Source organism: Bombina bombina, chromosome 6 (genome assembly GCF_027579735.1).
Source record: "Bombina bombina isolate aBomBom1 chromosome 6, aBomBom1.pri, whole genome shotgun sequence".
Lineage (NCBI taxonomy): Eukaryota > Metazoa > Chordata > Amphibia > Anura > Bombinatoridae > Bombina > Bombina bombina.
Window position 1 is genome coordinate 439,016,647 of NC_069504.1, and position 27,718 is coordinate 439,044,364.

The following is a 27,718-nucleotide window of genomic DNA, read 5'->3' on the forward strand; positions in this document are numbered from 1 at the left end:
TGTTGTAAAGACTGAACAAAAGTAATAATTTAAACAGCTTGCAATTTGTGTATCTTCTTCCACTACTCTATCATCATTTGTGAGTCTTACTATCCCTATGTTAGTTTTTCTCTTTTCACTGATATATCTAGAGAAGGTTTTGTCACTGTCTTTTATAGTTTTTTGTACAAGGGGAATCTCTTGAGCAACTAGTAAAATAGCCAACACGTAAAGGAACTGTATTCGATTTAGTACTTACAAACAGTGATATAGTATCTGAAGTGTCTGTGGTGAGAACTTAGGCTCTAGTGATCATCAGTCTGTATGGTTTAATATTCAGGCAAAGGTACTGTACAACCATAGTAAAACAAAAGTTTTAAACTTTAGAACAACTGATTTTTCTTACATGGGCAGAAACCTAAATGAATCTCTAAAATGGATGGTGCAAATTTCAGGAGTACAAGAACAATGTGAATAAAGCTATTCTAGATGCAACTAAACGCTGTATTAAGCTTGTTTGTAAAAGTAAAAGAAAACCAATATGGTTTTCAAGAGAAGTAGCACATGTAGTTAAAACAAAAAACAGTCTACAATACATGTAATGGCAAAAATACAAAAGCATAATTTTACAGACATTTAAAAATAATCTGGCATACAACACAGTAATATATATACAAAAAACAAAGAACATTAGTTTCTTGCTAATGATTCCATTAAATATTATCGTAATGATATAGGGTAATGTATTTGTGGTGTGTTTTAACATACATATTCACCGCTGGTGCTATTCACATAGCATATAATAACTGTAAATTAGATAAAGAAAATAAGAAAAGTTGTATATGTGTATATTTGTGCGAGAAAGAGGGAAAATATCATCCAATATACAATGAACAAGAGGCATAAAAAGATAAATGTCTACCTCTACTTTGTATTTAGAATTGTCGAATAAATAGTTTATTCAACCAAGTGTGTTTAATTAATTATCTTAAAATATATCCAATTATTAATTACCTATACACAGTACAATTTACAAATTATACAAAACTATAAACATTTTTACACGTTAAGTTATTTCAGCATTTTAAGTCATAACCATCGGGCAATGGACATACATTTTAAATCTAGAAATATGTCCTTAAAAGTGCTTAAAAGTGATGCTCCATATTGATAACAAACATTATCATATTTTATACATTTGTGAAATAAATCAGATTTTAGAAAGCAATTATATTTTTTAACAAATTCCTTTTTGTATATACGTATACTATTCATATTCTAAGGATTATGCAAAAATATTGCATAGTTTGTAGAGCCAAAGGCCAACCAATTTTAGAAACTCAAATTTGACTCAAACTACCATGTAGGCATCATATCAGGAAACCACATTCTTCCAAGATGCTTTGAGACTTCATAATGGATTTGTTCCATGTTGTAGTCATTATCTGGGATAAGTACTTCTTCCATAATAGAAAGTTGTGTCAGTCTTTGTCCACACATTTTCACAAACTCAACAAAAGCACTGCAAGTAACTTCACACTCTCCAAGTCCAATAGCTGTTAAGTTTTTGCAACGATCTGCAATTCGAATCAGCTCATCGTCCAAAGGTTGAACTCCATTAGCACATACTACCAGCTCTACCAAGCGAGGGCAATTCAAGCCTATTCGACCTAGCATTGCTTTGCTCACTGCACGTCCAAAGTAAAGATGAGTGACTGGGGTCTCCTCTCTAAAAAATACATCAAATTCTTCTTCATATAAAAAGAAGTACATAACAATATTCACTTTAGGTGAGTGCTTGATAAGGGCATCCCAGCTTTGTTTCTTAATAGTATGGAATTGTGTTTGTCCTGGATTTTCACTTACAACATCAATACGAAGATGTTCAAGGCGCACATGTTTTTCAGTTGAAAGAGCCAGTAATAGTTCATCACTTAGTAGATGATAATTTAGTGCAAGTTCACGAAGTCCATGACATTGATCGGCCACACACAGAATTCCTTGGGAAAAAATAAAAATAAATATATGCATAGATGTTTATTTAAGCAAAACTCAGCTCTGCATTTATCTAGTACTTTCTATACTAAACCTATTTCTCAAGTGCACTAACCCGACATGAACTACTAATATTTCACGTTACAATGCTCCTCACATAGCAGAATATGTTCTATTTATTCATAAATTCACATTTGTATATATATATATATATATATATATATATATATATATATATATATATATATATACACACACACTATATATATATATATATATATATATATATTTAAAAATACTTAGAACACATAAATACATCTCTACACACACATACACATACATACTTAGACATGTATATGTATGGACTTTAACACCTGAGACCTCATATCTTTGAGCCCTTTAAAACTTTTTTTTTCAATTTTTTTAAAATAATTTTTATTAGATATTGTTATTATGAGTGTAACTTTACTTTCAAATGTATTTTTAATGTTTTTTGTGCAACTTTTTAGTCTAGCCTAACAGTTAACCAGAGCTCTGAAAACGTGCTATCCTGACACACGTTTAATTCTATTGCACTTGAGCGAGCTCATTTGATTTCAAGAATGTTAGTCTTTATGTGTTGGCACTTATATATTCTGATAGACAATAACCCATAACAAATAATATGGCACTGTACAATTATGTCCAACTGGGGCTAATTAAAAGCCCATGGAACTATCCTCCTCACTCCTCTTACCTCCAAATGCCACTTGGATAATGGTAACACTGCTAAACCCTAGGAGGTCTATGTATAATCTACCGACCTATATCTTTGGCTGGATTTCATTTGATTTCAACTCATAATACGCAAGGTACTTCCGAAGCATGCAAAGAGCCATTATAAACCCCTTTTTTGCTTGTGCGCAACTGATAGCGCGCCACTCGTAATCTAGCTCTAAAGCATATAGACAAAGAAATAAGTAGAAGAAAATGTATCTGTCATGAAGATGTATAAATTTAAAAAAAAAATGAATTACAGGTTTTAGGATAAAGATATATAGGTGTCTACTAACAGAGGAACGTGATACGTCCAGAAAATATAATCTAGTTAATCAAATGTATATAAATGACAGATGGTATAGAAAAGAGGTATTGTGGCTTATAAATAAAATCTAACAGTATCAAAGAAGATTGACTCTAGAGACTAAGAACTTTCTAGTCAAATTGACTAATTTAATAATCAGTTTAAAATGCAAGCGAATCAGGAGGAAAACAATTACCTGCTAAAATGACATGCTCTAACTATATCATAGAGCATACATTTCTATTTAACTACAATGGCCTTTTAACCTTTGAGTTTAACTGCCTATTAGCTAGTCAGTAAGGCAACATTTACTCTAATAAACTACAGCAAATCATTTTTGCATTAGAAAGTCTGTTTAAGATTGGTGAACATCAAATGCATGTTTGAAACAGGACACTTAGGCCTAGATTTAGAGTTCGGCGGTAGCCGTCAAAACCAGCGTTAGAGGCTCCTAACGCTGGTTTTGGGCGCCCGCTGGTATTTGGAGTCAGTGATTAAAGGGTCTAACGCTCACTTTTCAGCCGCGACTTTTCCATACCGCAGATCCCCCTACGCCATTTGCGTAGCCTATCTTTTCAATGGGATCTTTCTAACGCTGGTATTTAGAGTCGTTTCTGCAGTGAGCGTTAGAGCTCTAACGACAAGATTCCAGCCGCCTGAAAATAGCAGGAGTTAAGAGCTTTCTGGCTAACGCCGGTTTATAAAGCTCTTAACTACTGTACCCTAAAGTACACTAACACCCATAAACTACCTATGTACCCCTAAACCGAGGTCCCCCCACATCGCCGCCACTCGATTAAAATTTTTAACCCCTAATCTGCCGACCGCCACCTACGTTATACTTATGTACCCCTAATCTGCTGCCCCTAACACCGCCGACCCCTGTATTATATCTATTAACCCCTAACTTGCCCCCCACAACGTCGCCGCAAGCTACTTAAAATAATTAACCCCTAATCTTCCGACCGCAAATCGCCGCCACCTACGTTATCCCTATGTACCCCTAATCTGCTACCCCTAACATCGCCGACCCCTATGTTATATTTATTAACCCCTAATCTGCCCCCCACAACGTCGCCGACACCTACCTACACTTATTAACCCCTAATCTGCCGAGCGGACCTGAGCGCTACTATAATAAAGTTATTAACCCCTAATCCGCCTCACTAACCCTATCATAAATAGTATTAACCCCTAATCTGCCCTCCCTAACATCGCCGACACCTACCTTCAATTATTAACCCCTAATCTGCCGACCGGAGCTCACCGCTATTCTAATAAATGTATTAACCCCTAAAGCTAAGTCTAACCCTAACACTAACACCCCCCTAAGTTAAATATAATTTTTATCTAACGAAATAAATTAACTCTTATTAAATAAATAATTCCTATTTAAAGCTAAATACTTACCTGTAAAATACATCCTAATATAGCTACAATATAAATTATAATTATATTATAGCTATTTTAGGATTAATATTTATTTTACAGGCAACTTTGTAATTATTTTAACCAGGTACAATAGCTATTAAATAGTTAAGAACTATTTAATAGTTACCTAGTTAAAATAATTACAAATTTACCTGTAAAATAAATCCTAACCTAAGATATAATTAAACCTAACACTACCCTATCAATAAAATAATTAAATAAACTACCTACAATTACCTACAATAAACCTAACACTACACTATCAATAAATTAATTAAACACAATTGCTACAAATAAATAACATTAAATAAACTATCTAAAGTACAAAAAATAAAAAAGAACTAAGTTACAGAAAATAATAAAATATTTACAAACATAAGAAAAATATTACAACAATTTTAAACTAATTACACCTACTCTAAGCCCCCTAATAAAATAACAAAGCCCCCCAAAATAAAAAATTCCCTACCCTATTCTAAAATACAAATATTACAAGCTCTTTTACCTTACCAGCCCTGAACAGGGCCCTTTGCGGGGCATGCCCCAAGAATTTCAGCTCTTTTGCCTGTAAAAAAAAACATACTATACCCCCCCCCCCAACATTACAACCCACCACCCACATACCCCTAATCTAACCCAAACCCCCCTTAAATAAACCTAACACTACCCCCCTGATGATCTTCCTACCTTGTCTTCACCATGCCAGGTTCACCGATCCGTCCTGGCTCCAAGATCTTCATCCAACCCAAGCGGGGGCTAGACATCCACTGAAGAAGTCCAGAAGAGGGTCCAAAGTCTTCCTCCTATCCGGCAAGAAGAGGACATCCGGACCGGCAAACATCTTCTCCAAGCGGCATCTTCTATCTTCTTCCATCCGATGACGACCGGCTCCATCTTGAAGACCTCCAGCGCGGATCCATCCTCTTCTTCCGACGACTAGACGACGAATGACGGTTCCTTTAAGGGACGTCATCCAAGATGGCGTCCCTCGAATTCCGATTGGCTGATAGGATTCTATCAGCCAATCGGAATTAAGGTAGGAATTTTCTGATTGGCTGATGGAATCAGCCAATCAGAATATAGTTCAATCCGATTGGCTGATCCAATCAGCCAATCAGATTGAGCTCGCATTCTATTGGCTGATCGGAACAGCCAATAGAATGCGAGCTCAATCTGATTGGCTGATTGGATCAGCCAATCGGATTGAACTATATTCTGATTGGCTGATTCCATCAGCCAATCAGAAAATTCCTACCTTAATTCCGATTGGCTGATAGAATCCTATCAGCCAATCGGAATTCGAGGGACGCCATCTTGGATGACGTCCCTTAAAGGAACCGTCATTCGTCGTCTAGTCGTCGGAAGAAGAGGATGGATCCGCGCTGGAGGTCTTCAAGATGGAGCCGGTCGTCATCGGATGGAAGAAGATAGAAGATGCCGCTTGGAGAAGATGTTTGCCGGTCCGGATGTCCTCTTCTTGCCGGATAGGAGGAAGACTTTGGACCCTCTTCTGGACTTCTTCAGTGGATGTCTAGCCCCCGCTTGGGTTGGATGAAGATCTTGGAGCCAGGACGGATCGGTGAACCTGGCATGGTGAAGACAAGGTAGGAAGATCATCAGGGGGGTAGTGTTAGGTTTATTTAAGGGGGGTTTGGGTTAGATTAGGGGTATGTGGGTGGTGGGTTGTAATGTTGGGGGGGGGGTATAGTATGTTTTTTTTTACAGGCAAAAGAGCTGAAATTCTTGGGGCATGCCCCGCAAAGGGCCCTGTTCAGGGCTGGTAAGGTAAAAGAGCTTGTAATATTTGTATTTTAGAATAGGGTAGGGAATTTTTTATTTTGGGGGGCTTTGTTATTTTATTAGGGGGCTTAGAGTAGGTGTAATTAGTTTAAAATTGTTGTAATATTTTTCTTATGTTTGTAAATATTTTATTATTTTCTGTAACTTAGTTCTTTTTTATTTTTTGTACTTTAGATAGTTTATTTAATGTTATTTATTTGTAGCAATTGTGTTTAATTAATTTATTGATAGTGTAGTGTTAGGTTAATTGTAGGTAATTGTAGGTAGTTTATTTAATTATTTTATTGATAGGGTAGTGTTAGGTTTAATTATATCTTAGGTTAGGATTTATTTTACAGGTAAATTTGTAATTATTTTAACTAGGTAACTATTAAATAGTTCTTAACTATTTAATAGCTATTGTACCTGGTTAAAATAATTACAAAGTTGCCTGTAAAATAAATATTAATCCTAAAATAGCTATAATATAATTATAATTTATATTGTAGCTATATTAGGATGTATTTTACAGGTAAGTATTTAGCTTTAAATAGGAATTATTTATTTAATAAGAGTTAATTTATTTCGTTAGATAAAAATTATATTTAACTTAGGGGGGTGTTAGTGTTAGGGTTAGACTTAGCTTTAGGGGTTAATACATTTATTAGAATAGCGGTGAGCTCCGGTCGGCAGATTAGGGGTTAATAATTGAAGGTAGGTGTCGGCGATGTTAGGGAGGGCAGATTAGGGGTTAATACTATTTATGATAGGGTTAGTGAGGCGGATTAGGGGTTAATAACTTTATTATAGTAGCGCTCAGGTCCGCTCGGCAGATTAGGGGTTAATAAGTGTAGGTAGGTGTCGGCGACGTTGTGGGGGGCAGATTAGGGGTTAATAAATATAACATAGGGGTCGGCGATGTTAGGGGTAGCAGATTAGGGGTACATAGGGATAACGTAGGTGGCGGCGATTTGCGGTCGGAAGATTAGGGGTTAATTATTTTAAGTAGCTTGCGGCGACGTTGTGGGGGGCAAGTTAGGGGTTAATAGATATAATACAGGGGTCGGCGGTGTTAGGGGCAGCAGATTAGGGGTACATAAGTATAACGTAGGTGGCGGTCGGCAGATTAGGGGTTAAAAATTTTAATCGAGTGGCGGCGATGTGGGGGGACCTCGGTTTAGGGGTACATAGGTAGTTTATGGGTGTTAGTGTACTTTAGGGTACAGTAGTTAAGAGCTTTATAAACCGGCGTTAGCCAGAAAGCTCTTAACTCCTGCTATTTTCAGGCGGCTGGAATCTTGTCGTTAGAGCTCTAACGCTCACTGCAGAAACGACTCTAAATACCAGCGTTAGAAAGATCCCATTGAAAAGATAGGCTACGCAAATGGCGTAGGGGGATCTGCGGTATGGAAAAGTCGCGGCTGAAAAGTGAGCGTTAGACCCTTTAATCACTGACTCCAAATACCAGCGGGCGCCCAAAACCAGCGTTAGGAGCCTCTAACGCTGGTTTTGACGGCTACCGCCGAACTCTAAATCTAGGCCTAAGGCAATACATTGTCAGCAGCACTTCCAATGAAAATTTGATACTGAAAGGAACATGCAGAAACAGAACGAGAACCTATAACTCTTTTCTCTTAAAAATTTAGTGAGAAGATCTGTTGTTAGTAGCTACAATGGTAGGGCTTCTCCTTAGTCAAAGTACTGTCTGATCCATACTATTTTTAAATTCAGTTTAGCTAAAGCAACCACTATTCCTCATATTTACTTTCTTACCTGCAGGAGACACATGGGGACAGCTGCTCATTTTCAGTAGCTTTAATGTATCACTGTTATTCGCAACCAAAACCTTTAATGAAGGATCATCAACCGGAGTATCATCAATCTTTATTGATGACAGTGATTTTGAGTTAACAAAAACAACTGTCAGTGCAGATACAAAGTGAGACTACAAAGAAAGAAAAAAAAAAGGAAAATTATTAACAATATAAATTTGCTATTATTATTATTAATGACATATTAAAACCATTTCTTTAAAGTGCCATGCAGTGTAATCATAAAAATAAAGAAAAAAGGAAACATGATAAGGAATAGATATCAAGACCACAAAAAAAAAGAAATGATTAATAGGACATCATTCAGTAATCTGAAGATACATATTTGTTTTAGTGCAGAGTAACTGCAGTCTTATTTTTTAAACAAATATTTTATGTTTCTATCATTTCATGAAAAAACTGAGTTAATTTAATTAAAAAAAAATAAGTAAATATTTTCCCCTACGACATCCTGTTGAAATTTAATATTTTTCTATTATTTCATATATTTATACAAATAATACTTTCAACAAATAAACTATAAATAGTACATATATGTTTATAGAAGTCAATCATAAACCAAAACCATATCAAATCATGATAAACAAAGAAGAGAGAAAAAAAAAGGGGGGGGGCAAAAATATGTTTGTTCCCTTTCTTTCCCACACAATCCCCTCCAGGCTAATCATCTATGCATGTCCTTTGTCCCCTGAGTCTATACTCCAGCAATAGTACCGAGTGTGCAAAAGGATGTAGGATTTGTTTTTTAAATTCTATTTCTTGTGCCAATATAAATTACTCCCATTTCTGTATACATTTTTAGACCATTTTCTGTAAGAGATAAAGTGTCTATTTGCTCTAATATGATCTGAATACGAAGTTCAGATATTAAATCCTTTCACATAGGGGCTTTTCAGGATTTCCACATCCTAAGTATAATTTTTCTCCCTGTGAGTATTGTCAGGTTTAAGAATTTTGTATTTTCTTTAAATTTGGACCCGTGTAGTAAAATTTTTTTTATCTCTAAACATTCCAGATCAATTTTTATCTGAAGTATTGTACTCAACCAATTCAAGATTTTTTGCGAAAAGTTTCGAATTTTGTAACAATACCAGAAACAATGTAAGATGTTTACATTCCTAATAGTTAATTTGCTACATTGGGTCTCTCTATTTCAGCAACCTTTGATAACCTTTTAGGTGTTAAGTAGGTCCTATGAATAAATTTGATTTGCGCCTCTTGATGGTAAGCTGCCAAGGAAGCCTTTTTGACTCTTTTAATACTTTTAGCTATTGTATTATCCATGAGCCTGACTGACAACAGTCTCTCCCATTTATTATGACTTTTCATGATTCTTCTCTCGCTCTTTTTGTGCATTATAAATTTATATAAAAAGGATATTGAGAAAATGTTGGTTCTAAATTGTGAGAAAACTTTATGCATGAATTCATAGTCCCAGTTATAACTATATTGTTGAATTAATCTTATAGCACAACTTTTTGCTTGGTAATAGGCAAATAAATGATTATTAGGGATATTAAATTCTTGTTTAAAGGGACAGTCAAGTCCAAAAAAAACTTTCATGATTTAAATAGGGAATGTAATTTTAAACAACTTTCCAATTTTGCTTTGTTCTCTTGGTATTCTTAGTTGAAAGCTAAACCTAGGAAGTTCATATACTAATTTATTAGATCTCGAAGACTGACTCTAATCTGAATGCATTCTGACCACTAGAGGGCATTAGTTCATGTGTTTCATATAGATAACATTGAGCTCATGCACGTAAACCCTGGTGTGAACACTGAGTGGCTAAAATGCAAGTCTGTCAAAACAACTGAAACAAGGGGGCAGTTTACAGAGGCTTAGATACAAAGTAATCATAGAGGTAAAAAGTGTATTTCTATAACAGTGTTGGTTATGCAAAACTGGGTAATGGATAATAAAGGGATTATCATTCTTTTTAATCAACAAAAATTTGGGTGTTGACTGTCCCTTTAAGTTCTTGAAACGTTTTATATGAATTGTTTATTTTATTAACTAGTTGTGAGAGTCCTAGTCTCGCCCATTCTCGAAATGGTTGCGTTGTAAATCCGGCTATGAAATCGGGGTTACCTTGTATGGGATAACATTCTGAGAAATTAAAATTTTAATTGCCTAGTCAACATAGGTCTTGCCAGGCTTTTATGGGTTCCCTTATAACGGGCATCTTTTAATATATTATAGGTAAGTTTTTAATTTGTATCTGGGCTAAGGCAGCTAATGAGAATGAGGAAGCTATTTCTTGCTCAATCTCTAAGTCTGTATAATAATTTCCCTGAGTCAGCCAGTCGATCATGTATTTTGCTTAGACTGCTTTGTTATATATTTCACAATTTGGTAAATGCATTACCCCCATGTCCCTAGGCATTTGAAGCTTTTAAAGACTTAATACTGCTCTTTTCCCCTGCCAAAAAAAAATTGTTTTTGTTTAATACAGATATGTCCGATTTATGCAAGGGGAAAGGTATAGTCTGCATCAGATAAATATTTTAGAAAATAAAATAATTTTAACTATATTAACTTTGCCCATTAATGATAATGGTAATTTGAGCCATCTTTGTAGTCTTGCTATCACATCATTACATGTTTCCTTATAATTTAATTCATACCAGAGTTTTGGTAAGAAGGGGATACCTTAATTCCTAAAAATTTGAGATAGGTTTTTACTTTTCAAAAAGGATGGCTAATTTTAGAATGTTTCCTAGATAACCAGAGTAATTCAGATTTCAGTAAATATATTTTAAATCCAGAAAAGGATCCAAAATTTGTAATTAGGTGTAAGACTATTGGTATATACTTCTCTGCTCTATTCATACATAATAAGCGGTCATCTGCATATAGAGATATCAATATTTCCTTGCCCAGAATCTTGATTCCTTTAATGCTAGCTCCTAATGTAATTGCTAAAGACTCTATTGCCAAATTGAAAAGGAATGGTGACAGAGGGCATCCCTGTCTTGTCCCTCTGTATAGCGTAAATTAATTTGAAATTGATGAATTGACTATCAAGGAGGAGGTTGGAAAATTATAACATGACTTTAATAAGTCCAGAATTTTACCCTTAAAGCCAAATTTATTAAGAGTTGTGAATAAATGTTCATAGAATCCAAAGCATTTTTGGCATCTAAAGACAGAATTATAGGGTCAACTAACTTCAGGTCTTTGTCTAGGGAGTCTTGGACATTTAAGTAGGACAGTAAAACAAAAAAAATCCATAAATTTGATATAGATGATCTACCCTTTCTGAAACCTGATTGATCCCTATGAATTAATACCATTCATTACATTTTGTATCCTATTGGCTATAATAGATGTCAGAATTTTGTACCATTTCAAACTCTAACTAAATTGAAATATTTGCCTTCACTGTATTGTCTTTCAAATAAATTATTTGTTGGTGCAATCAAGATATTCCAAGTTTTGTTTATTTGATTCACAATTTAATTCCTTCCAATATATTGAATTTATTATTTTAGTTTTCCTGTTTGTTTAGAGGGGATTCAGTTTTGAATTGAAGCATTTTTGTAAAATACATGCTTTATATTTACAAGCTATAGATTATCTGGTAATGATTTGAAGCCAGGTTACAAGTGGAGCAGAACTTAACGCTCCCACTCACATGCTAACTCTACTAGAAGTAAGCTTTTTGCACGTATTCGGTAGCACTCGTATTACAAGTTGAAAACTGTAATTACAATTAAACGTTTTACAAGTAAGCTGTTTTTGCATGAGCGCTAACCGATGCGCGCAAAAAGCCAAACTTAGTATATTGCATAAATTAATGTATTCCCCAATAGAAGCCAATGGAGCAAAATAAATGGGAAAAAACTAACATCTTATTCACGCAAAAAAACGCATTGCATATTCTCAAGTGCGCTAACCAGATATGAAAATATTAATATTTCATATTCCAATGTTCTTCACATAGCAGAACGTGTTCTGTGTATTCATAAATACATATTTCTACATAGGTCTGATGGTGTATTGGTACAATATATATCTATATACATGATTATATATATAGGAATAGATATATACAGATATATTTATAGGAATAGCTACAGTGCCATTTACTAATATTGACACCCTTGGTAAATATGAGCAAAGAAGGCTGTGGAAAATTGCCTTTATTGTCTAACCTTTTGATCAAAAAATACACAAAAATACTCTGTTCTCATGGATATCAAACAATTGCAAACACAAAACAGGTTTATCAAAAAAAAAAAACTTTGTTAAATATATGTGTGACATAATTTTTGGCACCCCTATGAATTTATATGAGGAAAATATATTTGGAGTATATTCCCACTAATATTTAAAATGTTCTAGTACACCTGGGTGACTAGGAACAGGAAATTGTTCAACCATGACTTCCTGTTTCACAAGGGTATACATATGAGGTAACACATAGGGCAAATTCCCTTAGTCATTCATTACAATGGGTAAGACCAAGGAATATAGCTGTGATGTGCGGCAAAAGGTTGTTGAGTTTCACAAAATGGGAAGTGGCTATAAGAAAATAGCAAAAGTATTGAAAATGCTCATTTAGAACCACCAGGGCAGTAATTAATAAGTTCTAGTCAACTGGAAATTTTATGAATCAAACTGGAAGAGGACATGTGTCTATATTGTCTCAATGCACTGTGAAGAGGATGGTTCAAGTGGCCAAAATATCTCCAAGGATCACAGATGGAGAATTGCAGAAGTTAGTTGTGTCTTGAGGTCAGAAAGTCTCCAAAACTACAATCCAACGTCACCTACATCACCACAAGTAGTTTGGAAGGGTGTCAAGAAAAAGCCTCTACTCTCACCAAAAAACAAACTCAAGCGTCTTTAGTTTGCCAGTCACTAATTGGCGCACACAGAGAATTAGCCATATGGAAAAGTACCTCATGCTCACTGTTAAATATCGTGGTGGTTCTTTAATGTATTGGGGCTGTTTTTTGCCATAGGACCTGGGTAGGTGGCATAATAGACTATCAAATATCAACAGATATTAAATGAACACCTGACTGCCTCTCCCAGAAAGCTTTAAATGGGCCGTAGTTGGATCTTCAAACAGGGCAATGATCCAAAACATACATCAAAATCAATGCAGAAATGGTTTACTGACCACAAAATCAAGGTCCTGCCAGAGGAGAGTCCACCAGCGTCAACCTTTAAATTTTAAGAATCTGGAGAGATTCTGTATGGAGGAATGGTCTTAGATCCCTTGCCATGTATTCTCCCACCTCATCAGGTATTAAAGGAGAAGACTCAGAGCTGTTATCTTGGTGAACGAAGGTAGCACAAAGTATTGACTAAAAGGGTGCCAATAATTGTGGCACACAAATATTTAAAAAAGATTTTTTTTGGCTAAACCTGTGTTGTGTTTGCAATTGTTTGATATCTATAAGAGCAGCACATTTTTGTGTACTTTTTGAACAAAAGATCAAAATGTTAAACAATAAAGACAATTTTTCACAGTATTCTTTACTCATATTTACCAAGGGTGCCAATATTAGGGGAGGGCACTTTATTTATAAATACTAAAAACTATTCTGCTATGTGCAGAACATTGGAATGTAAAATATTTACAGTAAATACACAGTATAATACCTTTTTTTTTTTTTTTTTTTTTTATAAATATTTTATAGAGGTTGTGCGAGAACAATACAACTTAAATTAAACAGCACATCAGTAAAACAAACACAGATGTCACATTTCAATGTAACAATTTCTATATATGTTGAAAGATAAAATTCTCAATATGAAGTGGCTTATTAAAAAAAAACAGAAAACTGGAACCTCGTTTTCTTAATTAGTAGTGTAAATGATTGTATGTGAACCAATAAACTCTAATTAGTTTAGCAATTGACGCGTTAAGTATAAACACAAATGAAAATGCAGTTCTACTGTGTAGGTAATATGGTAAGATAGATAAACATAAATAGGTGGGTTGCGGCATAGACAAGAGAAGCCGCGTGGTTAGACCTCCTGAGTTAGGAGGTTCATTATGGGGGTGGGGGGGGGAGGTGGGAGAATGAATGCGATGGATAGGATATGTAGTTAAGGAAGCATTTAAATTGTAGATTATCACAGGCAGGGCAGGTAAACCTCAAGTAATGGCTTGTCAAACATTTTAGGTGAATATCAAGGCTAATAACCTGGAGTCCGATGGGAAAGTTCTAACAATACTAGTGGTATATTATGGATTTTAGATCTATTATTACCATAGTAAACAATCAGGGTCTTTATGGGTTTAATTATGAAATTATGAAAGATATCTCATCTCTGCTCCATGCATAATCAAGCAAAATGGAAGCCCACAAACATGAAGCAACATACGATTAGATATTTAGGCCACCAGCTAGAACTATGGAGTGAGGCTGACTAGTGTAAAGGGTCTACTGTTTTATCTCTAATACTACCTATATAGACTCGTGGCAGAATTGTAGCTATCAAGACAAGACTATTTGTGAAGTCGGAGTCTACTCCTATAATCATTTTAAGCCATGTCACCTGAGTACGGGCCCTATACCCAAGGACTAGTGTGTAAGTTATTTTGAGAAATGAGGTAGGCTCTAACGTAAAATCATTCTTTGACCCTAACAAACGTGATCATACATGTCAGCACAAGTTTAACTAGGTTGGGAGCCTGCTCCCAACATCTAACAGCCACACACGCTCATTTACATCTTCATGAGTTATAGTGTGTATTTCTTTCTTGTGTCAGCAAAACCCTAGTTTAGGTAAACAGTGACCTCCATCATATTTTTAAGAGTGAGAAAATGAGGCATACCGAGAGTGCTGTAACACTGATTGGCTCTACATAAATATACAGCAAAAAACTAATAGGTATTACGGTATTTGAGAAATATATATACAAATTCCAGAGCCTTATGACATTTGCAATATATGAAGTCAAATTAGACAAGAGAGCACTGTGAGGTGGGTTAACAACAGTTAATATGTATAGAGAACTGTGTCTAACCCAGTCTATGAATTAGCTATGGGAAAAATATCCTAACCTATACATCAAACGAAACCTTATGAGATAAATCTAGAGTCACTCATAGAACCATAGAGGGTGACTGCCTAATGAGCCTGAGCAAAACATATAGCGGCAGCTGCTGCAAACTCAAATAATACTACAACACTGTTAAACAAGGAATCATGATATGGTATAAACACAGGGTAACATATTACATCTTTCCTCCGCTCAAAGCTGTATTATAAAATCTATAGATTAGGTGGTTAACTTAAAAGTAATAGTATGCAGGGAAGGCAATATACAACAGAGGGGAAACATATACTATGAGTTACTCAGACCCCCAAAAAAAATAGGTGATGTTGCTGTCACTTGAGACTTGTAATGTAATATATACCATGTTAAATATCTTTCCAAGCTACCTAGATAAGCCTGAAAGCATGTGCTCATTAATAATAAAACGTAACAGCATGGACTTTTCCTAGAACTGGGATAAATACTGCGATCTGGTTGCAGATTATAAGCATGTATAGTGTAGAATTAGGTAGTGAATCTGGGCATAGCAGCTCCAAACACACTAGGTTAGAGGCCGTGGAGGGGGTACAGGTAATAGAGAAAAGTAAACTGGGAGAGAACTTAAAACTGTGCAAACTCATTGTCTCTGCTATCTCCAATACAAATACAAAGACCTGAAGGGCCAAAGTTAGTAAACCTGTGTCCCAATCAGCCAACTCCGGTGCGGCAGACCGAATGAGGAGACAGTCCCAAGCGCGTAAGGCAAGAGTCTCTCCTAGTAGCTATTCCTCTGAACCGATCTGTCCACGGCTGGTCCCAATGGACCCTGTGCAGTCCGCTGTAAGACACTAGGCCCTTCACCGATATTCTGCGACTGGTTGCATCGGATGACACACAAGGTAGGCTGCCGCAGTTCAGGAGCTGTGAGCATTCAGATGTGCACGTTTTTTCCCCAAAGTCCGCATCAGATACACAAGATGCCGCTGTTTCATAATTCACATCCATGGGATTTTGAATACGGCACTCTGTAGGTGGCGAGCTCTGCGAGCCCTCAACTCCCCCATTCTCCAAAACAGGTGTGAGTAAGTAGGCAGTGTGGGTTGTCCTCGTCGCTGCAGATTGCTGGAACTCCATTATAGGTTGGCGTCTTAACATAACGCTACACTCGTCTAGAAACCTATGCATCTGTTCCACAATGCTCTCTGCATCCTCCATGATAGGATAAATTAACGGTCCTCTCAGTTGAAGGTTAAGTATGACAGCCCTTGGTTAATTTTGCTCCCGGTTGGAAGTGTCAGTCAGGCCGCAAGATGGCTGCTTTAGACCACGCAGTTGGTTATAGTGCATCAGGATTGTGGGATCCCACATATGAAGTATTCCTTGCTTTAAGAGTGATCGTTGAGAACGTCCATGATTTCAGGCCATCATCAGTGGTTCCCATAAAAGAGTAGTTGAACCTAGACAGTCGCTAATTTTATTTGTTGTAAATGTTATAGTTGGAGCTGCTAAGAAGTGCGACCGTCTGGTTTGAAAGCTGGCTCCGCCCCCCAGTATAATACCTTTTTAAATATGAATATTGCATAAATATGCTTTTTCATGTTTTCAACTACTTGACAGCAAAGGGCACCAATGCACTATATACGTATAAATATGTATGTTTTAAATATGTATTTATGTGTTTATATGTGTATACATGTCTGTAAATACTTATATACAGATATAAATGCATATGTACACACACACATAATACGTATACATACATATTTAGACATGTATATGTATGTATCTCAATTTTAAAGCCCTTTGCTGCCTACATACACCTACATGTTATTCTCAGACTAATTTTTTATTTGAATGCATCATTCTATCTAGCATTTATTTAGTGTCTAATGTTTCGTTAATTGCTGACATGATAAAAGCTCTCTGGCTCTCTGAGCAGCTGTTGTATTTAAAAGTCTGGTGCGCTGAGAATATCTAGCTATGCTTCACATGCATGTGCAGAGAAAAATGTTAACACTAAAGCAGTGATAACTTTTACTAGAAATAATTTTGCCTTTATATATATATATATATATATATATATATATATATATATATATATATATATATATATATATATATATAATGCAAATATGTTTCTATTCAAAAATATAATTCATCTATGTGCATTAAAATTTTTTTACCGGAATGTCCTTTTAACTTGGAATTGATAGTTCCACTTCAGTTGATTAGGGACTTTAAAATATAAATATATTTTTTAGAATGTTTGTAAAAAACTACTACTTTTCTCATTGCTACATTAAATATGTACATGTGTCTGTGTTTGTGTATGCAAAACATTCAAAATAATATCTATTTACAAATGTGTTCTTGTTTTAAAAACTTTTTTTAAAAAAACTTTAAAAAGTAACGATTTTCATCTTTACAATATACTTGCTTACAGATCACTGACAAATGTGTTTATAATGAAATCTATTTGTTTATATGTAACCCCTTAAATTAGAGACAGTTATAAATAGGTCACTAGAGTGTGCAGCCAATGGCTGTGTGGAATAAAACTGTTCTGCACTTCCATTTTTAACAGGAACTGAAAAGCTCACAATCTCAGAATGGAAAATGGGACAAATAAATGATAAAAGTATATAACAGACTTAGTCACACTATTTCCATACAGTTGGGCATAATATTACCTTAGACACATTCATAAAGCTGGGTTTTGCTGTTGATATCAAGCCAAGTGTTTTGATGGAGCAGTTTACAAGCTGAGAGAGAATATCACATGCTGCTTCTGCAGACTCAGTACAGCTGTCAACCTAAAACAGACAGATAAACATAAAGTATACATATTATACAAAAGTTACAAATTAAGCACAAATCATATTTTTAATCCATGGCACTTGTATGAAAATAAATTATCATCTGATTGTTAATTAAGGATTGCAATGAAGAGTTTGGAGGTTTAAGCATGTGAATTATAATTTATAATTTGACTGGTTAAATAAAAAAAAAACAAGAAACAAAAAAACATTCTAACAGTCAACATAAATATTAAATTATTATAGAGCGTGGTTACTTTGGTTTGGTTGTGAATATTTGGCTTCTATGAAGGTCTGTGAAAACCCGTCTGAAATTCTTGATATTCCTGTTTGACTAGATTTTGCTTTCATGTTGAAATTTGACTTTGAAGATTGAGATTATAGGGTGTTGCGTGCATTTCTGTGAGGAGAAGTATGTTCAAATGCTGTACAGTATAGCATGTGATGAAATGTAGTATTGTAGGAATTCATATTCTGTATTTCGTATATAGAAATACATGCAACATTAAAATACAAATTAGCACTGCAAATAATTTGATTTGAATTTCATTGAAAGTTGAGCTTTTAGCAGTGCAAGATACTCCATGTAGCACACTGCACCTTGCTTTCCATACAAAGACCTTAATTACATCCTATGGTAAGCAATTTCTAAATATATTTAAATGAGAATTGTCATATAGTTAGAAGACCCACCATGTATTTATTAAAGGTATATGAAACTCAAACATTTTATTTTGTGATTCAGACAGAGCTTGCAATTAAAAAAAAAAAAATTCAAAATGACTTCCATTCTAAAATTTGCTTTGTTCTTATAATATTCTTTGTTAAACTGATACCTAATTAGGTGTCTTAAGCACTACATGGCAGGAAATAGTGCTGCTGATATCCAGTGTCCACTGCACATTCATGGGCGGACAGTTTCACAAGACTGAAACCTTGTCCACACCCGGCTTTGTACATGGGCCCCCTAAGAGTTTACTACTTTATCCATTTAATCACTAGGTAGACATTATATATAAATTGTCAGTTTAGATTTCTGTGCATATTTAACAGATTATATATCAGACAGATTTTATATAACTAAGGTCTAAGGTGTGCATATGCTTAAGTTTAAGAAAGGTATTATTTTCAATGATAAAACTGAAGGATTGCATTTCAATTTAATTTCTTCTAGTTATATTTAATTAATGCAAGGTAGTTTCACAATATAATTTCTGTAATATATAATATTATTTTTCATTTTTACAATGATACTTAAAGGGACAGTCTGTTCCATAATTGTTATTTTTTAAAAAGATAGATAATCCCTTTATTACCCATTCCTCAGTTTTGCAAAACCAACACGGTTATATTACCTTGTATGTAAGCCTATGCAGATTGCCCCCTTATCTAGGTTCTTTTGACAGGCTTTCATTTTAGCCAGTCAGTGCTGACTTATAAATAACTCCATGGTAGTGATCACAATGTTATCTATATGGTACACACGAACTAGCGCCGTCCAGCTGTGAAAAACTGTCAAAATCCACTGAAATAAGAGGCGGCCTTTAAGGACTTAGAAATTAGCATATGAGCCTACTTAGGTTTAGTTTTCAATAAGGAATTCCAAGAGAACAAAGCAAATTTGATGATAAAAGTTCATTGGAAAGTTGTTTACAATTGCATACCCTATCTAAATCACCAAAGTTTAATTTTGACTAGATGGTCCTTTAACAATATATTCAACTTAAATTTGCATAATGAGTACAGTTTTTTGTGCTTGTGAGGTGAGTCACTTTTCACCAGTAGAGTGTTGCTTATCGGCCAATAAGCAATCGGTCCTTGGGTTCAGTTGCACACAAATATACACTTCCAGCTAGCTAAAAATAAAAGCTAACAGTTTAAAATGTAACCTTTTCTTAATGCGAAAATATTTTAACAAGTTAAAGAGCACGCTTTCATAGTTCATACAATTTATTTGTCCTTTAAACTTACTTTGAAGCTAACATATTGAAGATGATCTGCATGCTTTTTAATAATCTGTTGAATAAGATCTGGATGGGTAGACTTCAAGTAGGAAGTAGCAGGTTGATTAAGCTCAAACTCAAACTTTCTCCACAGCTCAGGAATATGGAAAACTTCATTCCAGCGACGACAAACAGAGGATGCACGTGCACGGTCCACTAATGGAAGATACTGAAAAATTTGTAAGACCACATGATGTGGCAGATTAGCCCAGTCTATGTAGTTTTGTTGATGCAATTTGCTCAATCTTTGTTTTGGGGGACTTTCCATTTTCTGTCTTTTAATTCTCTGTGGTCCTTGTACAGATTGACTATTAACTGTAACAGTCAGTCTACTTCTTTTCATTCTGAAGAATAAAAAAACATGAAAAACAGGATTAATTAAAAAAAATGTAAATAGTTATCCCAATTCTTGAAGTCTGTGATTTTAATTATTTAAAAACCTAAAAATGACTTTATTATCATCATCATTTAGAAATATATATTATTTATACAAAATTTTCATACATACTTAGGGGCCTCGACTTATCATTGTTTTGTGATCACAACTAGTGGGCAGCAGCATACTGCCAGCTTTTATAATTGCACAAGTAGCTGCTACTGCAGCCCCAATTGCACAGGGGGTGTGGAGAGGTTAAGAGAATGCTGATACTTAACTATCATTTGCTGATTCAGTTGTTCGAGTCTGAAACAAAAGATCTCCAAAACTGCTTTGCCAGATTGATAAATGGAGTCATATATGTACACTAGAAGTGAGAATGGTTTTGTAGTGGACAGCGCCAAAAAATAAAGTACTGGCTCAACTTCTAGAAAATGACCGCCCAATACGGTCATTATAAGTTACAACAAGAGATAGAAAGAATTTAGGAGCGCCAAACAGGGAGGCTATAGTACTTATGATGTTGTTTAAATGAGATAATGAATAGTTAATGGATTAGCCACTAGTTCGTTAAAAAATGAATGAATCACTCAGAAGTATACGTTTTTTAAAAAATATATTTGATACAATAAACAATGAGTTCGGGTAGAAATAATGTATATATATATATATATATATATATATATTATCGGGTTATCAAACACAAATTAGATACATAAATTAGGAAAACATCTGCGCATGTCCCTTTGAGCGCAAAACACAATTTAAAAAGCCTAAAGCGCAATTTAAAATTATCTTGTGATATCTGTTAGACTAGTACATCCACTCGGAGGGCATCTAATAGAGCAATAGTAACATTTAGTGGATTTTGGAAAGTCAATAAATATAGTGATACAGTGTATCGGTGTAAAAACGAAAGTAGAATAAGAACACTTGTTAAGTGTGAATAGCAGAAATACAATGTATCAGTGCGAGAACAATAATAGTAGATTAAAGAGACACTTATCGTGTGTGAATAGCAAGAAAAAAGAACGTTATTAGAGAAAGTTTGATTGTTTAACTGATTTAGACATACATTAGTATTATTATCTATGACTTACAAGATTTGCTATTAGTTTGTTGTTTATGTATTATATTTAGATGGCGATTTTAGACTGCAACCCAAAATAGTACATTGTTACGATAGGTAAGTTACAGGTGTTGAATATATTGCCCATAAAGACAGGTTATAAAAGTTGCATATCACAGTTAGTATGCAAGAGGAGGGAATGGTCTTTAAGAATATTCTTAAAATATATCTCCTATCTCATTGCATATTCATGAACAAAAAAACAGTCTTTTAGGGGGTTTTTAGGTATTGATCGTAAAAAGGGCCAATATATATTATATTGACCAGACTAAAATAGATTAAAAGCATATAGAGACATATTATGGATGTTGATTATATTCCTTAAAAAATGGTTTACAAGTTTCACATATCGCAATAGGTATTAAAGACGTATTGGATTATAAATGTGTAATATATTTTATGAAAAATGTTTTACAAGTGTCATATATTGCAATAGATGTGCATAAAAGAGGGGATGATCTTTAGAGGTATTTTTAGTATATATCCCTTATTATAGTTTTTGTGCATAAAAAAAAGAAGAAAAAAAACGAAAAAAGGATAAAAAATGTGTTTCTGTTTTGGACATAGAAGGACCAATATATATTATGTTACCCAACTTAGATAATAACAGATAGAGTTAAATCCTAACTACAGCCTGTATTCTAGTTGTATTAGATATCAACAGACAACCTAAAGGATATATATATTGTTGAATGAACTTTTACTACTTGGCATAGTGTTACTGGAGAAGTTATGAATCTTGTAGACAAAGCCTGTAAGAAATAAGGGGACCTGAGGATAAGGTTACGTTTTCTTAGACTTTCTTAAAATTTCTAAATAAACTTTGCCTTACAGATTGAACTCTTAACTAGCATGTGATTGTAACTAGGTATAATTATAATGTTACTGTTAATAAGGACAAACTAATTACTTAGGCCTAGATTTGGAGTTTTGTCGGTAACGACCCGAAAAACTAACGCCGGCTTTTTTCTGGCCGCACCATAAAAATAACTCTGGTATCGAGAGTCCACATAAAGGCTGCGTTAGGCTCCAAAAAAGGAGCGTAGAGCATTTTTAACGCAGCTTCAAATCTCGATACCAGAGTTGCTTACGGACGCGGCCAGCCTCAAAAACGTGCTCGTGCACGATTCCCCCATAGGAAACAATGGGGCTGTTTGAGCTGAAAAAAACAACAAACACCTGCAAAAAAAGCCACGTTCAGCTCCTAACGCAGCCCTATTGTTTGCTATGCGGTAACCCTTCCTACGTCTGCACTTAACACTCTAACATGTACCCCGAGTCTAAACACCCCTAACCTTACACTTATTAACCCCTAATCTGCCGCCCCCGCTATCGCTGCCCCCTGCATATTATTATTAACCCCTAATCTGCCGCTCCGTAAACCGCCGCTACTTACAATATACCTATGTACCCCTAATCTGCTGCCCTAACATCGCCGACCCCTATATTATATTTATTAACCCCTAATCTGCCCCCCACAACGTCGCCTCCACCTGCCTACACTTATTAACCCCTAATCTGCCGACCAGACCTGAGCGCTACTATAATAGTTATTAACCCCTAATCCGCCTCACTAACCCTATCATAAATAGTATTAACCCCTAATCTGCCCTCCCTAACATCGCCGACACCTAACTTCAATTATTAACCCCTAATCTGCCGACCGAATCTCGCTGCTATTCTAATAAATGTATTAACCCCTAAAGCTAAGTCTAACCCTAATACTAACACCCCCCTAAGTTAAATATAATTTAAATCTAACGAAATTAATTAACTCTTATTAAATAAATTATTCCTATTTAAAGCTAAATACTTACCTGTAAAATAAATCCTAATATGGCTACAATATAAATTATAATTATATTATAGCTATTTTAGGATTTATATTTATTTTACAGGTAACTTTGTATTTATTTTAACCAGGTACAATAGCTATTAAATAGTTAAGAACTATTTAATAGCTAAAATAGTTAAAATAATTACAAATTTACCTGTAAAAGAAATCCTAACCTAAGTTACAAATAAACCTAACACTAGACTATCAATAAATTAATTAAATAAACTACCTACAATTACCTACAATTAACCTAACACTACACTATCAATAAATTAATTAAATACAATTGCTACAAATAAATACAATTAAATAAATTAGCTAAAGTACAAAAAATAAAAAAGAACTAAGTTACAAAAAATAAAAAAATATTTACAAACATAAGAAAAATATTACAACAATTTTAAACTAATTACACCTACTCTAAGCCCCCTAATAAAATAACAAAGCCCCCCAAAATAAAAAAATGCCCTACCCTATTCTAAATTACTAAAGTTCAAAGCTCTTTTACCTTACCAGCCCTGAACAGGGCCCTTTGCGGGGCATGCCCCAAGAAATACAGCTCTTTTGCCTGTAAAAAAAAACATACAATACCCAATCCCCCCAACATTACAACCCACCACCCACATACCCCAAATCTAACCCAAACCCCCCTTAAATAAACCTAAAACTAAGCCCCTGAAGATCATCCTACCTTGTCTTCACCATACCAGGTTCACCGATCCGTCCAGAAGAGCTCCTCCGATGTCCTGATCCAAGCCTAAGCGGGGGGCTGAAGAGGTCCATGATCCGGCTGAAGTCTTCATCCAAGCGGGCCAGAAGAGGTCTTCCATCCGATTGAAGTCTTCATCCAAGCGGCATCCATCCGGAGCGAAGCGGCAGCATCCTGAAGACCTCCACCGCGGAACATCCATCCTGGCCGACGACTGAACAACGAATGACGGTTCCTTTAAATGACGTCATCCAAGATGGCGTCCCTCGAATTCCGATTGGCTGATAGGATTCTATCAGCCAATCGGAATTAAGGTAGGAATATTCTGATTGGCTGATGGAATCAGCCGATCAGAATCAAGTTCAATCCGATTGGCTGATCCAATCAGCCAATCAGATTGAGCTTGCATTCTATTGGCTGATCGGAACAGCCAATTGAATGCGAGCTCAATCTGATTGGCTGATCGGATCAGCCAATCGGATTGAACTTGATTCTGATTGGCTGATTCCATCAGCCAATCAGAATATTCCTACCTTAATTTCGATTGGCTGATAGAATCCTATCAGCCAATCGGAATTCGAGGGACGCCATCTTGGATGACGTCATTTAAAGGAACCGTCATTCATCGTTCAGTCGTCGGCCAGGATGGATGTTCCGCGGTGGAGGTCTTCAGGATGCTGCCGCTTCGCTCCGGATGGATGCCGCTTGGATGAAGACTTCAATCGGATGGAAGACCTCTTCTGGCCCGCTTGGATGAAGACTTCAGCCGGATCATGGACCTCTTCAGCCCCCCGCTTGGGCTTGGATCAGGACATCGGAGGAGCTCTTCTGGACCAATCGGTGAACCTGGTATGGTGAAGACAAGGTAGGATGATCTTCAGGGGCTTAGTGTTAGGTTTATTTAAGGGGGGTTTGGGTTAGATTAGGGGTATGTGGGTGGTGGGTTGTAATGTTGGGGGGCTTGGGTATTGTATGTTTTTTTTTACAGGCAAAAGAGCTGTATTTCTTGGGGCATGCCCCGCAAAGGGCCCTGTTCAGGGCTGGTAAGGTAAAAGAGCTTTGAACTTTAGTAATTTAGAATAGGGTAGTGCATTTTTTTATTTTGGGGGGCTTTGTTATTTTATTAGAGGGCTTAGAGTAGGTGTAATTAGTTTAAAATTGTTGTAATATTTTTCTTATGTTTGTAAATATTTTTTTATTTTTTGTAACTTAGTTCTTTTTTATTTTTTGTACTTTAGCTAGTTTATTTAATTGTATTTATTTGTAGCAATTGTATTTAATTAATTTATTGATAGTGTAGTGTTAGGTTAATTGTAGGTAATTGTAGGTAGTTTATTTAATTAATTTATTGATAGTCTAGTGTTAGGTTTATTTGTAACTTAGGTTAGGATTTCTTTTACAGGTAAATTTGTAATTATTTTAACTATTTTAGCTATTAAATAGTTCTTAACTATTTAATAGCTATTGTACCTGGTTAAAATAAATACAAAGTTACCTGTAAAATAAATATAAATCCTAAAATAGCTATAATATAATTATAATTTATATTGCAGCTATATTAGGATTTATTTTACAGGTAAGTATTTAGCTTTAAATTGGAATAATTTATTTAATAAGAGTTAATTAATTTCGTTAGATTTAAATTATATTTAACTTAGGGGGGTGTTAGTATTAGGGTTAGACTTAGCTTTAGGGGTTAATACATTTATTAGAATAGCGGCGAGATTCGGTCGGCAGATTAGGGGTTAATAATTGAAGTTAGGTGTCGGCGATGTTAGGGAGGGCAGATTAGGGGTTAATACTATTTATGATAGGGTTAGTGAGGCGGATTAGGGGTTAATAACTTTATTATAGTAGCGCTCAGGTCCGGTCGGCAGATTAGGGGTTAATAAGTGTAGGCAGGTGGAGGCGACGTTGTGGGGGGCAGATTAGGGGTTAATAAATATAATATAGGGGTCGGCGGTTTTAGTGGCAGCAGATTAGGGGTACATAAGGATAACGTAGGTGGCGGCGCTTTGCGGTCGGCAGATTAGGGGTTAATAAGTGTAGGCAGGTGGAGGCGACGTTGAGGGGGGCAGATTAGGGGTTAATAAATATAATACAGGGGTCGGCGGTGTTAGGGGCAGCAGATTAGGGGTACATAAGGATAACGTAGGTGGCGGTCGGCAGATTAGGGGTTTAAAACATTTTTTCGAGTGTCGGCGATGTGGGGGGACCTCGGTTTAGGGGTACATAGGTAGTTTATGGGTGTTAGTGTACTTTAGAATACAGTAGTTAAGAGCTTTATAAACCGGCGTTAGCCCAGAAAGCTCTTAACTACTGACTTTTTTCCTGCGGCTGGAGTTTTGTCGTTAGATGTCTAACGCTCACTTCAGAAACGACTCTAAATACCGGAGTTAGAGAAATCCCATTGAAAAGATAGGATACGCAATTTACGTAAGGGGATCTGCGGTATGGAAAAGTCGCGGCTGGAAAGTGAGCGTTAGACCCTATTTTGAGTGACTCCAAATACCGGCGGTAGCCTAAAACCAGCGTTAGGAGCCTCTAACGCTGGTTTTCACGGCTACCGCCAAACTCTAAATCTAGGCCTTAATTAGCCGTTGGGGAGTCTATATAACTATATCTAATGTTAGTTATAAAAGATGTGCTATTTCGAATTTGGCATTTAAACCCTTAGGGTGTATCGTATCCATTTTGAAAATCTATTTATATTCAGCTTTAAATAGCCATTTCTCAAAATTTCCCCCTCTCCAATCTTTGTCGACTATCTGTAGGCCCATATATTTCATTGTCTTGATGTCGCCATTATGCTTTAGTGTGAAGTTTTTATATAGGGGGACATCAGTGTTCTTTGCTTATTTGTATTTTTATTGTGGTTTTAATATCTCATTGTACAACATATTCTACAGTTGCTTTTTGATATTATATGTTTGTATCGAATTGGCCAATCCATTCATATATTGTTGTCATATTTTGTGTATTCACTTGAAGAGCGCCGTCTCTTCTATATTTTATTTTAACAAGAAATTATTTACTATACACGTTAACACACTGATCTTTCACACACTATACTGTGTCTTCTTAGTTACCTACCATATACATTATATATATATTGATCAAAATATCCATTATTTCCAATAATTTTGGAAATAAACTTTTCTCTCTTCACGCAGTTACACTATTGTAACGCTTTTTACTTATATAGTCAAAATAAGCATCTACTCTAAGCAAGTTACTCAATAGTTTTCATGCTTTATTCCTATTCGCTATGCCAATTTCAGCAACGTTCTCTAATAATGTTCTTTTTTACTGCTATCCACACACGATAAGTGTCTCTTTAATCTACTATTATTGATCTTGCGCTGATACATTGTATTTCTGCTATTCACACTTAACAAGTGTTCTTATTCTACTTTCGTTTTTACCCAGATACACTGTATCACTATATTTATTGACTTTCCAAAATCCACTATTGCTCTATTAGATGCCCTCCGAGTGGATGTACTAGTCTAACAGATATCACAAGATAATTTTAAATTGCGCTTTAGGCTTTTTAAATTGTGTTTTGCGCTCAAAGGGACATGCGCAGATGTTTTCCTAATTTATGTATCTAATTTGTGTTTGATAACCCGATTATATATATATATATATATATATATATATATATATATATATATATATACTACCCGAACTCATTGTTTATTGTACGAAATATATTTAAAAAAAATGTATACTTCTGAGTGATTCATTCATTTTTTAACGAACT

General features: G+C 35.3%; 1 protein-coding gene across 2 annotated transcripts in view; it reads right to left on the reverse strand.

Annotated features, from left to right (window-relative positions):
- Positions 1-288: 288 nt before the first annotated feature.
- The window catches only part of LOC128663058 (F-box/LRR-repeat protein 3), a 49,971-nt gene continuing 22,541 nt past the window's right edge, over positions 289-27,718 (reverse strand). For both annotated transcript variants that reach the window (XM_053717199.1, XM_053717198.1), the window contains 4 exons: positions 19,870-20,245; positions 17,773-17,895; positions 8,021-8,192; positions 289-1,979 (listed from right to left, as the gene is read on the reverse strand). In XM_053717199.1, coding sequence (XP_053573174.1) covers positions 1,336-1,979; positions 8,021-8,192; positions 17,773-17,895; positions 19,870-20,244 — 1,314 coding nt within the window. In that variant the 5' untranslated portion in view covers position 20,245 and the 3' untranslated portion in view covers positions 289-1,335. The remainder of the gene's footprint in view (positions 1,980-8,020; positions 8,193-17,772; positions 17,896-19,869; positions 20,246-27,718) is intronic.